This window comes from Triturus cristatus, chromosome 8 (assembly GCF_964204655.1).
Source record: "Triturus cristatus chromosome 8, aTriCri1.1, whole genome shotgun sequence".
Lineage (NCBI taxonomy): Eukaryota > Metazoa > Chordata > Amphibia > Caudata > Salamandridae > Triturus > Triturus cristatus.
Window position 1 is genome coordinate 273514717 of NC_140591.1, and position 14877 is coordinate 273529593.

At 39.1% G+C, this 14877-nt stretch overlaps 1 protein-coding gene across 1 annotated transcript in view; it reads right to left on the minus strand.

The window, feature by feature from the left end:
- Positions 1–4480: 4480 nt before the first annotated feature.
- Positions 4481–14877, minus strand: part of LOC146801965 (uncharacterized) — a 51166-nt gene continuing 40769 nt past the window's right edge. The window contains exons 2-4 of the mRNA XM_085621492.1: positions 8442–8516; positions 8252–8340; positions 4481–6476 (exon numbers count right to left, since the gene is read on the minus strand). Coding sequence (XP_085477618.1) covers positions 6442–6476; positions 8252–8340; positions 8442–8516 — 199 coding nt within the window. The 3' untranslated portion in view covers positions 4481–6441. The remainder of the gene's footprint in view (positions 6477–8251; positions 8341–8441; positions 8517–14877) is intronic.

Consider the following 14877-nt stretch of genomic DNA (forward strand, 5'->3'; position numbering starts at 1 on the left):
TGAAGATGTTCACAGTGTGGATTGTAGGGCACAGCTATGTCTTCTGGAGTGAAAAGTATGCAGAGAAAACAGATATGGTGAGAGACCTTGCTTTGCCAAATGTAGACATTAAATGGATTGGTCAGAGAGGGTTAAAGTGGCACCAATTAATGCCATTGGTGAAATCCTTCATGCACATCCAACACCCTGACCTCATAATAGTGCACTGTGGTGGCAATGACCTAGGCACTTTGACTGGGGTAGGTCTGGAAATGCTTATGAAGGAGACCTTTGCACAACTGTTTTCACTTTTCCCTAAAACTGCCTTTGTGTTTTCTAACATATGCCAAAGGCAAAAATGGAACTGGTCCAATCATTTCTGTCCGCAGATTGACAATGCAAGAAAGCACGTCAACAAATCTGTTTCTGCTTTCCTCCGTGACTATGGTATGGGTTCCATTTACCACAACAACTTGCGTTATGACATGTAAGACATTTATAGAGGAGATGGTGTACACTTCAATGATGAAGGGAACAGAGTCTTCCTCTTGAACCTTAGACTCTGCATCGGTACTTACTTGTAGGTACCACAAAAAAATCACTTCATAAACACAACGGCTCTTTTTAGAGCCCCCTAATATCTAAACACTTAAATCTGATTTTCATTTATTTTTTTATTTATTTTTTTACCGTACGCTTACCGTACGCGTACCCCGTGATTTTTTTTAAAATCAATAAATGTTTTCTTTGTACTTTTCTGTCCTTCTTTGACCCCCTTACAAATGTTAGGGGGTCTGTAACTCTCCTCCTTGCCCCCTTTTCTTGTTATCACTCTTTTTTTTCTGAGTGAAACACTCGAAATGGCGGCCGCCGCTTCCTGGTTTCGACCGATTCGAATGTTTACTAAGATCTAAGAGCCAATCAGAATCGCGCTCGCGCACGCCACCGTACGCGTACGGTAAGCGTACCGTAAGCGCACCGTAAGCTGGCTCAGATATATATATTGATTTAAAGGCTATTTTCTCAGAATCTACTGAACAGATTTACACCAAACCTACAAAAGGCACTTCCTTGACCTGAGGACTACCTCTCTGCCAAATTTCTAGTAATTCTGTTCAGCCGTTCGGGCTGTAGCCCTGTCTAAAGGTCCTATGGAAAAATGCATGGGAAAAACACGTTTTGGGACCCCCCTTTTATCTCAGCCCCCGCTTGACGAATCCCCCCGAGACTTTCAGGGAAGGAGCGGAGCGTAGCGCCCCACCTATTTTGAAAAATTCGCGAGGATTCGTCCACCGGCGCCAAAGTTATTCAAAATAGAATGTTGCGGATTTCCTATGGAAACGTGGTCCTAACTATAACTACCTACTGGCGACCGCCAGTAGGTAATATATATATATATATATATATATATATATATATATATATCTCCATATACACTAATATTTATTGAAGGTGTGGGGGCGAGCAAGGGAGTGCGAGAGGGGTATTCCTACCTCCTCTTGCTGACTTTGGAGTGATGTGGCTTATAAGACATTCAAGCTATTGAGGCACCGAAAGGGTTGAAGCACTTTGTAAGCCCATAGATTTGAATTATGGATTGTAGTTCTGAGAGACATTGGATGGTATTTTTAATTGTTGCTCTGCAATTCCAACTGGTATTGGTATTTACTTCCATGGTGCATTTTGGTAAATAAAGGATTGTCAGACTGCAGAACTACAGAGCAGCCTGCTGTTAAATATCGACACCTGTTAAAAAAGCCTGTTCACCAATGATTAAGGCTCACCATGGAGCCGAAACGCATCTGGATAAGTGAGCACACTGCCGCTGTTATTGATTAAATAAAGCACCTCCATTCCTGACTTGCCGAGGCCGCCCTGAGGGCTCAGGGGCTCCCAGCTATGGAGGAGTTTAGAAGGTTAGATATATATATATATATATCTGAAATCAATTGCCTGACATATCCAGTATGTTTGATCCTGCTTTTGGGCCCATTGTTACTGCTTTTTCTTTCCAGGATCTTGTGGTTTTCCGTCACTGTCTCCTGCAAGATAAGTGGAAAACTTTCACTAACAGCAAACCATTCCTCAAACCTTGAGTAAGCCCCATGCTTCAATTTTTATTTCAAGAAGTACTCACTGTCCATTTGGTGGTCTGTGTTGGATTGTGCTTGGTGACTCTTGGCTCTGCAGCATTGTCACTTGTAGATTGGACGCTAAAAGACAGTGCAAAAAAAAGAAGATACTTTACTGCAGTAAAGAGACTTGTGACTATGAACTGATAAGAGACATTTGAATGTGGAAAGTTATTTTCTAACCTTTTCATTTTTTCTGTTGGATTACTTTAAGAGTCATTCACCCTTAAGTGTTCTGGACCTACTGCCTTTTTGAGTTTTCAGGGTTGTCAGCAAGGAAAGAGGAAAATCTTGGGTAAGAGTTATATGGCTGTGTAGGAACTCTGTAACAATCAAAAATTGAGATATTAGGGGAAGGTGACAGTGTTCATTTGGTGTTTTCTAGATTACTGATGTTAGAAGGTTGTGAGCATATTCAACCTGTTGTGGGCATTCGACGGAGACCCCTGTTCTTCATTTCTGTGTCTTTTCTTTTCTCCAAATCGCTTTCCCCTGAGGGCTGTTGTGATTTGGGAAGCGTGAAATTTCTCCCAGTTATAGCAGGGCTTAGGAGACACTGGAAGCTGGCTTCTGGAGACTCATCTCACACCTACAAAATCTGATGCAGACACTTTAAATACTGGTTGCATACATTTGTGACAAAATAGCAGGCCCCAGTATATTCCTCTTGTCCTAGCAAGGTGGAGTCCCAGAACCCACCACTATCTGACATCATTGCTGTATTAGTATTGTCAAAAAATGAGACATGGGACTTGAGACAGGCAGTTCAACAATCCCAAAGTGAAACTGAGACATTGATTCAGCGATTAAATGAATTGCAAGGAGGCATTAGTGATGCTGGCCCACGTACTAAAATACTGCCCTATGAAAAAGTACCTAAGAAATCATTGTTGAAGCTCCCTAACTTTGTTTATACTGATTCTCAAGGGTCTGATGTAAATAAAGGAGCTTCTGGTGGGAACATATCAGTGAGCCCAATAGTCCAAGTAGAAACCCCTCAAAGTGTTCAGTTGGCCCCACCTGAACGCTTCTTTGAGGAACCATCTACATTTGCTACCTTTATCAATCAGTGTCAGTTGCATTTCAAGTGCAAACCCAATTGCTTTCTCACTGATCAATCAAAGGTGGCATTTGTGCTTTCGTATTTGGGGGAAACCGCAGCTACATGGTCCATACCACTTTTATGAAGTCAATTGACACAGAATTATTAAACTTGAAACAAGGTAATAAAGCCCTAATCACATACTTAACCACCCTTAATAGGTGGGTGGTGGAGTCAGGCTGGCCTAAAGAAAAAAGGGGTCCTCTGTTTCACTGAGGCTTGGAAAATGAGTTAAAGGACTTATTAGCTCAGTTAGTGGATCCGCCTGAGGACTGTGACGAATTGATTGATTTGATGGTACAGCTAGACCAAAGAATAGGTGAAAGTAGGTCAGATAAAGGAAGAAGTGAACCAAGACAGATAGTGTCAAGGGAAAGCTGAATAGAAGATAAAAAAGAGGACAAGCCTGAACCAATGCAGATGAGAGGCTTTCATGGCCCTCTTTCTTCTGAAGTGCGTCACGGAAAAAAGAGTCGAGATTCTGCCTATACTGGGGAAATGCAGGTCCCTTTTTAAAAGATTATCTTAATAAACGCAAAGAGGAAGTTAAGACACCATCCTCTTCTTTCAAGCTATCGGGAAACACAGAGGTCCGGTAATTGAGGAGGATAAACTTCTGGAGACTAGGTTCATTCGTCCGCCTCCTTCCCCAGTTTCTTCTCCTCTGTTTTTTGTCCCAAAGAAGGGGGGGAGTTACGAACTTGCATTGATTATAGAGCCCTTAATCGTGTAACAATTAAGCACAGATACCCCTTCCCCTCATTGCATCGCTATTGGATCAGGTGAAAAATGCTACTGTTTTCACCAAGCTTGATCTTAGAGGGGCTTATCATTTGGTACAGGTCAGAGAAGGAACAAACGGAAGACCGCTTTCTGTACTGAGTTTGGTATATTTTAACATGTGGTAATGCCATTCGGTCTCTGTAATGCTCTTGCAGCTTTTTAATTCTCTATTAATGAGGTATTACATGATTACATTGATGTCTGTCCAGTGGTTTATACTGATGATATTTTTTGATTTTGTTTTAAACCATGGGAGAACATATAATTCATTTTAAAAGTATTTTTATGAAATTAAGGGTACATTGGTTGTTCACAAAGTTAGAAAAGTGTTTTTTCCATGTGGAGGAGTTTGAGTGTCTTGGATTCATTATTTCAGCATAAGAAATACAAATGATCCGAAGAAGGTAGAAGTAGAAGCCACTCAAAAGTAGAAATCAACTCAATCAGTTCAGGAGGTGCAGAGTTTTTTAGGCTTTTTTGTTTTAATAACACATTTTATTTGGTTATTTTGCAATATGTAGGGGTCGCAACCCCACCATGGCAAGAGAGATGTACACTTAGCTTGTGCCAACAACCATATTTCTGATTTATAACAACACCCACCAAACATGTAGGTGACATAAACGAAAAACTTACAGACAGGTTCCGGTCTCCATATTCGTGCAAGCAGTGTATTCATCATAGTGTGCAACATTAAACATATCCATAGACACATTTTAGAACTTAAAGTGGGGATATACCAGCACATAAAAACAAAACAATCCAATCTCAGGGGTCCGACTCAGGCACGGGGAGAAGGTCGATACCACGATAGTCTGCCCATCGAGTCCAGATTTTGCAATGTTTAGCGGGGCACCCTCTGGCCTCAAAAACAGCAATCTTGGCCCCATAAATTTATCTATCTCAGTTTTCTATTTGCCCAAGGTCGGGGCGATGTTGCCTTCCACATTTGCGCTATGTCCCTCTTGGCCACCATGAGAGCTAAAAACAAGAGGTGCTGCTTATACCTGTTCCCCCCAATGTCCTCTATTGAATGTAACAAGAAAAAGCGAGTGTCAAGTGGGAGATCCCATGACAGCACCTGATGAAGACATAAACGGATTCGGTGCCAAAACGGCTGTAACGCTGAGCAGCTCCAGACCGTGTGTAGGAATGTCCCCTTCTCCCTATCGCACCTCAGGCACATGGGAGACTGAATAACGCCCATCCACCATAGGCGTACCCTAGTGTAATATGCGCCATGTATGTACTTAAATTGGATAAGCTGAAAGCACATGGAAACCACTGTACCCCTAGGGCTGGTGATGGCTTCGGCCAAGTGATCGGCGGTCATCGTCGGTGATTTCGGGTATATCTGCTTGCCATGCAAGCTGTGTCTTGTCCAGTGTGGTGGGTGTATGAGTTGTCAGTGTCTGATAGACCTGTTTGATCTTGAGGGGTCCTAGGTGTCCTGTAAGCAGCCGGCCCTCTAGGGGTTGAAACTCAGGGAAGGATTCTAATGTTTGGATCTGGGGCAGAAGTGAGTGTCAGAGTTGAAGGAACTTATACAATTGTGATTTGAGTAAATCGGAATCATCCTGTAGTTGTTGAAAATATTTCATTGTGGTGCCACGCATTACATCACCGAGGTTTTTTAGGCTTTGCTAATTGCTATAGAAGGTTTATCAGCCAGTTCTCAACATTGGTCTCGTCGATGACCAGGCTTCTGAAAAAAGGGGTATGTTTTCATTGGACAGAGGAGGCAGAAAGCTTTCAGACCCTGGAAAAAATAGTTCATCATGGCCCCACTGCTTAGGCATCCAGATCCCCCTCAACTCTTTCATGTTGAGGCAGACACATCACTGACAGCTGTGAGTGGAATACAATCCCAGACACATTCTGTTATGAGTCAGATGCATCCAGTAGCTTATTATTCTCAAAAAGTAAGTACAACTGAATCTAATTGTACTGTAGAAGGCAGTGAATTATTGGCAATTAAGTATGCCTTTGAAGAGTAGCAACACTACTTGTTGGGGGCACAAGAAACTGTAACCATTCTTACTGGTCATCGTATTCTACAATTCCTTAGACCTGCCTGAGCCTTATCGGCTCATCAATTATTGTAGACTAAATTTTTTGTAGACTATGACTTTGTAATAACTTTCCAACCAGGCAGAAAAAATGGAAAGGCAGATACTCTCTCATGCAGGGCATGGTCACTGGGAAGGGGGCAAAAAGGAAGTGTGGGATCAGTCTGGGAAATACACAATCTGGCCCAAGTGAGCGAAGGCATGGTCCCATAGAGCATCTCAAAAGGGCGACCATGGCAGTCAGAGCCACCAAAGGGAAAGGCAAATGTCAACGTGCATACAAGTAAAATAATGAGGGAAAGTGTCCTTATCTATGGAGAAAAACACCGTAGCTCGTGAAGGTGAAGAAAGAGTAGGGTAACCCGTCCAGTTGTCGTCACTCATCACAATCAAGGATCCCTTCCTTTCCTCCTGGAAAAAAGACCATAACAACAATCAGTTAAATCTCATGCAATGTGGGATAAAAACAGTAACATGAGAGGATCAACAACAGGGGGAGGAAATGTCAGTGGTCCTGACACAATAAATGGTGATACGGCAGAAGTCACACATCATTCTTCATGTATGTGGACCCCAAGCTATTGGGCCAGATTTTGTTCTTCCCAGACTGTTCCTGTACTTTCTTTTTGCCCCCTTCTCAGTTACCATGCCCTGCTCATATCAGCCTGTCCACCCAGAACTCTCTTTACGTATGGTCCCCCACCACCCTATTAGTGACTGCATACCAGCATACCAAACATACTTTTTCTCCTGCTGCTGGAGGCTTCCATCCTCTGTTTTCACTATGGCATGCACAGATCAGAGAATACTCTCCCATGCAGGCACTTGCCTCACCCCCACATGTGGCCACCTTGGCAACAGGGAATTTCTTATGCTATTCTTTTTTTCAAAAATGTATTTTTATTGAGTGTGACAGGTCAAAATACAATGGTCACATTTCATAAACCCGTAGCCATTATTTGTACATTTTCGAAGTTCTAGGGCGAAAAACCAATTTTTTCCCTTTTTTCCTCCCACCAAGTTCTTGCCTTCTGTCTTACATCACTATTTCTATGGGGATTCTTCCATCTGGTCTACTCTCCGCAGTATCCCCCGCTTGGGATCACACACAGATTCCCACGGTACATATTCCAGATGTTCCAGATCTGTTCCCACTTTTTGGGGCATCCTCTGCCTATATACTCTGTTTTTTCTGCTACCATATGCCAGTCTAGGTCCCTCTCCCAATCTCGCAGGCACTGCACTACCTGCCCCCCCAGTGTTGAGCAATATTACGCTTTGCAATTATGAGTCCTAGTGTGACCCAGATCCTCCCTTTCTCGCTGAGGTCTGTTGGCTTCCATATGTTGAGGAGACACCAGCCAGGGTCAGGGGTCAATTCTATCCCCACAATTTTGGACATTTTCCGTATTATGGCAATCCAATCTTATGCCATTCTTGCCTTTACAGTCTTGAGGGCACCAATATTGCATGAGTTCATTCCTTGCCAATGTCCCTTCATTTGACAGCCACTTGCATTCTCCTTTGTTCTTTTTTCTCCATCCTCCACTGTCGCAGAGCCATGACACCTACCGGTTGTTTGACATGTTTGCTATATCACATTTATGCATGCTTTTGAGTAGTTTCTTTACTGTGGTTATCTGATCCTGTTATGTATTACAAGTTACATACTGTCAGGGTTTCAGTTCTACACAGTCTTTATCTTTCTCGCCCCGCACTCGTGGCAGATTGACTGTTGACATTGGGCCATACAGAAGCCACCCATTCCGATTGAGACCATTCTGATTATTTACCATTCTGGAAGAGGAAAATGCATTACTTTGTGTCTTATCACATCTTGTCGGTGTGTTTGGAGACATGTGTGCAGCTATATTTTCAGAGAAGTGCATGTTACATGACATATAAACGTCTATTACTTAGTACCTCGTTAGACATAACACTAGGACTTCCTGTCTATTTACATGTGATCAAGACCGCGCTGAGGGTAAAAACGCATTGTGAGCTTATACAGTAAACTTTTTGCATGATTGATAGTGTCCTGAGCGTGCATTTATTGTCTCTGGCTGCTGTAATTTATGCCAATGTGCTCGCAGTTGCAGCGCACCAGCCTTCACGGGTCACGGGTTCCAGAGAGGGCAGATTGTGGTTGGATATATATGTATATATTTATGATTGAAATCACTTACCTGATGCATCTAGTGTGTTTAATCCTGCTTTTAGGCTCATTGTTACTGCTTTTTCTATCCTGGATCTAGTGGTTTTCGGTCGCCATCGCCTGCAAGACACAAGTAAGAGGAAAACATTCACCAATAACAATCCTATCCTCAAACCTGGGTTAAGGCGCAGGCTTACATTTTTCTCACAAGAAGTACTTACCATCCATTTGGTGCACCATGCTGGATTTTGCTTGGTGACTCTTGGATCTGAAGTGTATCACTTGTACATTGTAATCTAGAAGACAGAACAAAAAAGAAGAGACTTTCCTGCAGTAAAGAGACCGGTAAATATGAACTAATCACAAGAGACATTCATATGTGGAAAATTATTTTCTAACCTTTTTGATTATTCTGTTGGATTACTCTAAGGATCAATGTTTAGTTAAATCAAACTTGGTCAGTCTTTATCCTCCCTTTTAGGAATGAAGTAATTCCTTTTGATTAAGGACACTAGCCAGGTATTATAATGTTGGGAAGGGATGGGTTAACAGAAAAGAATCATAGATTACAGTTTGTATAAAATGATCGTATTTACTTTTGTTTTTCTTTGGGTCATCGCTCTCTAGTGCTCTGAGCCTACTACCTTGTGGAGTTTTCTGGATTGTCTGAGGGGAAAGAGGGAAATCTTGGGTAAGAGTTGTATGGCTGTGTGGGAACTATGTAACAATCAAAAATGTAGATATATGGGGAAGGTGACAGTGTCTTTTGTGTTTTCTAGATTACTGATGCTAGAAGGTTGTGGACACATTCAACCTGTTGTACACATTCTGCGCAGACCTCGGTTCCTCATTTGTGTTTTTTCTTTTCTCCAATTCCCCTTTCCCCTGAGGGATGCTGTGACTTGGGAAGTATGACATTTCTCCTAGTTATGGCAGGGACTGGGAGACACGGGAAGTTGGCTTCTGGATACTCATCTCGCTCCTACAAGATCTAATGCTACCACTTTAAATGCTGGTTGCGTACATTTGTGACATAATCATACTAAATCTTGGCACTAATCAGCTATGTCCGACAATAAGCAAGGCAACATTGCTGGTGCCCCAGGCCCGAATGGACTACCAATAATTGTTTCTAAATGATACTCATTTCTGGGCACAAGTTTTTCTTCCCTATGCAATGATTGTCTTCTAATAAAACAAGTGCAGGAATCTTGGTGAGCAAGCATCCTACACCCCACATACAAACATTGTTCTCCAGAAAACCCTGCAAATTATAGGCTTATTGCCCTTTTGGATGTGGAGGCAACATTTTTTACATCCCTACTTCTACAAGATCTTTAAGAATGCGTTGATAACACTGTTCTTATTCCCATAAATTAAACAGGTATTTGTAACAGAAGCAAAGCCACCACAAATCATCTGGCTTTATCCATTCTAGTCAGAAACCACTCAGTATGTCTGTTTTGTTGATCTAAAGGAAGATTGCCATAAGGTGTCAAGAAAAGCACTATGGGAGCAGCTGAATCTCCAGGGAATTCCCCTTGACATCTTGCGAGCAATAGAGCTGCTTTACATGAACACGTGGGTGAGGGTCAAGATGGAAGATGGGACAGTAACAACAAGGAAAATATCTACGAAAGATGGTCTAAAGGAAGCCTGTGTATTAGCTCCATTATTATTTCATCTTGGGAGCTCTCAGTCTCCGAGGCTAACATCCCACCAAATATACAACTACCAATACACTGATGATAGAGAACTAATCAGCCAAACTGTGACTGGCCTACAGAGATTGATATCAGATATCAATCCTATGTCACAGCCATTGGTTCAGAAATAAGTTGTTTTTTTAAACTATATAGTGCTCTTGGCCCGTAAACCTATAAAACCAAATAAATGCTATTTGAAAGAAAATAATCACAACAATATACAGTGACCTTCATGTTATCTTCGACCACAGACTTAATTTTAATCATCAACTACAGTCATTCTTTTTTTTAAAAAGGCACGATCATTGACATTTGTATTTTAATCTATAGATAAAACTACAATGTCCTTAATTTGAATCAAGTTTAAGGGTCATAAATAGTAAATTGATACCCATATTAAGCTATAGGTTGGAATTGTTCAGAGGTGGAGATGCTGGAAGGATTAACACAGTACATGCACACTCATACAAATGTTTGTTTAGGCTTCAGAACAAAATATACTTTTCAGAACCAGATTTGTTTGAATTTAGATCTGCCAAAGCAAGAACTAACCAGACATGGACATTTTATCAAACTTTGGTAATCTTGCCTGGATAACGATTGGGACCCCTAAAGGATACAATCCATGGCAGCAATATTTGCTGACTAGCAGGTACATTTCTTGAGTACACTGTTGCAGCAAGTACTAGGCACTTTTTGATAAATGTGTTTCTTGTTACTCTTATCTTTTCCATATAACTTAGTTCTCCGACACTCACTTGATCCTCTGATGGATCTTGTATTGTGCCACTGAGGGGTTGGCAACCTAACATCCGGATAGCTAATGAGGATCAGGAATTGGATAACGATTCACAAATTTGTAATTAGATTCATGTATACGACCCTCAACACCAGACTATATAAAAAAAGGATTATTACTGCTAGCCCGAACCTTCTGAAGAAATTTAGCCGAACTAAAATCATGCAATCCAACAATTCTGTTAAGGCAATACAAAACAATAACATTAGTCTCTTTGCTGATCTCTCCCTGTCATTAATAAATCAATTTGAATGCACAACCAATTTAAGGAGACAAGTCATGATAAACAGAGTCTTCGGTTGAGTTAAGGTAAAGTTTTCGAAAATATTCAAAAGGACAATACATCATGAATAAACATTTGATATTTAAAAAGTTCATGACAGTCTAATTAGTTTGGGCTTGCCATAAGGTGAAAAAGGAGCTGTGGCAAAGTTCAGCAAGGACATGAGGCACGACAGCTCATGGGTAGGGTCCCATCGAGAAAGAGTCCAAGATTGGCAAACACAGCGTATGTATTAGCCGGGAAAAGAGCAAGTAGATTCTGCAAAAGTTCCCAACAGAAGGATGCAGGGAATCAGTCTCCGGGGTCTGTCAGAGAACCACCGTACATCCATCAAACCAATCTATAATATAATCCTCTAGTTCCATGGTGACGCCTCCTTGGTCACCTCATTGTATCAGACCACTCAGTCCATTGGTCAGTTCGTATAAGATGTTTGTCATCTGGCATAAAGGAAGACACATATTATAGAAAGAGGTCCTACTGATCACATAAGTTGTCAGATCATCCAGTACACATAAACTTTCAAACAATGATCCTTTAGCACATGAGTGATTCAAGAGGACAGTTTCCAATAGCAGATGTTCCCAGAGTATCAACCTTTGGTGCAACAGGCCTTGTAAGCAAGTGAGAACTCTCCTAGTAAGACAGTTTTGCTTTACAATGAAAATTGAGGAAAACTTCTCACGAGTGTTAGACAAAGTAGAGTAGGAAAAATGCAGGCCTATAATAAAGTTAATTTCAAATATGCAAAATATAAAGTAATGGAACTATACATTTCATAGGGGAAATCAATAGACTAAAAATCCTTTCACTTAAATGCAACATTACTGCATTTTCAAAATACTAACATATAAAGTTATTTAAAATCATAAAATGTTAATATTATTTCAAATGTTTTACATTAAACATACATATATGAAGATAGTTGTCTGACGGTTTCAGGTCATTTTCACTAAATATGGCTATGCAGCATCAGTTTTCTTTTCTCATTCGATGCACAATTTCACATATGCAAATATGATGAAATTCAAAATTCACACGTACCATTATCTAGATTATGTTAGATTTCATTAATTCTTTAAACACATTACTATTTTATTGAGGATAATTAGGAATTTCATAACATTTCAGTACATCACTTTAACTTTTTAACACACTTTGAAATAACATGTTAAAGCTGGTTAATAAAATATGAACCTATATTATCCAAATGATTATGATTTAATCTATTCTACAATTATTTGCAAAGTTTTACAATGTAGGAACTAAGTTCTATTACATTTATTTTTCATGTTTCTTTAACATGTGGTTAGTGTACATTTATTCATAGGTTACTCACAATGTCTCATAATTTGTTTATGTGTCAAGCAAGGGATCTGACAGCTTTTCAGCTGCATCAACACCACCTACTAATGTTGCATATAAAACTCTGGTCAGCAATGTTGTAAAAAAAACTCTTTCCAACAAGATAAGAGCACCTTTGCAAAGAAATCCCACGCTTGGTCATTAATTACATTGTATAAATATCTAAGGCTGCAAAAATACGATAAATGTTTCCATGCATTTAAAAAAAAAACAATTTAATACAGAAAGGGCTGTTTCGCGACAAAGGACCTAACACCCATGTGGAAAGAAATGTGTACAAAATAAAATTGCAGACTATGTGGCTATGAGAAGGACTCAATTCTACATATCGTGTGTGTGCGTGTAGGTGTGTGTATATGTGTGCGCACAGAGCTGAATGCTCCACGAAGGACATTTTTATGAACATGCTTTAATCAGCAGCATAGTAGGTAAGCACGTGCAATTGAGCTATAGGTTTGCAAAATGTATGGGCTTAGTTACACAAATGTTCACTATGTATATATCTTATTAATAATGCACTTAACACTTTTCCAAATTCCACATTGGCTTAAATTATATTATCCAGATATAACATTTTAAATATATGTTAATGTTGTTTTGTAATGTCTGTTTGAACTTGTCTTGTAAAGGTTTTTATTAACCATACAGTAAAAAATGAAATGATAAATGGCCTGCACATAAGTTTATGTACACATTCATACTTACTTTTGTGAACGGGGCGATACAATTATTTACAGATGAAAGAACATTATGATTTTTAAAAATAATCTAAATTAAACCATTTTAAACATTTAAAGATTATACCACCCTCACTATGAAATTAAATATACAGAATACAAAGTAATGTATAATCCTATTACACTATAGCAGCATAAAACAGAAAAAACAGAAATATGTAAATCATAAAAATATAACTGTATACCACCCAAAACTTATATTTTCATAAAATAATAAAAGATTGCTTAGCAGCTGAAGATCCCTTGAAGCAGAAATCCAATTCCCCATGTACATTTCCAACCTAAAAAAATACCATAACCCCATAAAAACAAACAAATATTCCAAAATAAAATTATTAATCAATTGAAAAAATCCATATAAAATCCTTTGAATCCCCAGAAAACAAGAAAAATACATTTAAAAACAGAAATGCTCCAGGAAAACTGAAACATACACAGAAAATGAGCGTGAAACTTTGGATATATAAATTATTTAAAAAAGAAACATACTCTCAAACAAAAAAACCTACCTCACAAAAGGCGTTATTACCTGTAACCAAATAACATGAATTCACACCTACAAAACAAACAGTGCTCAAAGTCATACAACCCCATCCTATATTAAATAACTAGAATTGTGATATAATAAGTGAACAACTCACTACACTACACACTAGGCCCTAATGCAGTTATTAAGCCTAGTAGAAGGATTTATTACACTCAACTAGCTAAGCCACTATTACTAAATATGCCAACCTTCACTAGCCTGAATTTAGACCCACCCAACCTAGCACTATTAGTCAAAATTCGAAAAAGAAATACCCTCGCCTGGAAAGCACAGCTGCATGCATAGAATGCCATCCTTGTTGCCAGTTCCTGCATACTGAAGAAAAGAATTAGACTATAGAATATGGTGGTAAAAAAAGGCAGCAAAATGGAAATTAAAAAGGACTTTACTTACACTTCGCTAAAATTATTGGAAGCATTTTTATAGTTCTTTTACAAAATCCAAATATTGTATATAAAAATGTTGCAAGTTGTTTACAACATTAACACATTGGTGTTTTCATAAACACAGCTAAATAGATGGGAAACAATGTAATCATGTACAATTTATTCATGTGTTATTAACAGTCTATTTTCTAAAATGTTTTTAATTGTATCATTGTTGTCTCCAAAAAAGGAATGACATTCTTTTTACTAATTGTACACATTTTGTCTAAACTAAAATAACAAATGGGTTATAATTATGCTGTACTTTGCTGTAATTAATATCATGTTTATCATGATAATTAATGTTTATGTTCATCTGTAAATATACACTTTATTTAATAAAAATACATACTTTAATATATTGCATATTTGTTATGTGTATTTTGCATTTGGCTTTGTTGAAAAATGCATTTCAAGTTTTTTTAATGTGTAATGAATTATAAATGTTGTTTGTGTATGAATTGTGTTGACTATTCTAACTCAAACCCCACACCCATTGGAGAAACTGTTTGATTGTGGAAAGTTCATATTTATTATTCTAACTCCATCCCAACAGCCATTGGGGAAAGTGTGTACCCACTCTCATTGAGACAGTGTTTAATTTTGAGGAGTTCAGATTTACTAATATAACTCCAACCCAAGGTGCTTTGGAGAAGGTGTTTAATTTTGGGGATTCCAAATTTACTATTCGAAGTCCACGCCAATACGCTTTGGGGAAACTGTTGAGTTTTGGGGAGTTCTAACCCCAAATCTACTATGCCCACAGTGCGCCTAAATGCAGGCATATAACTAATG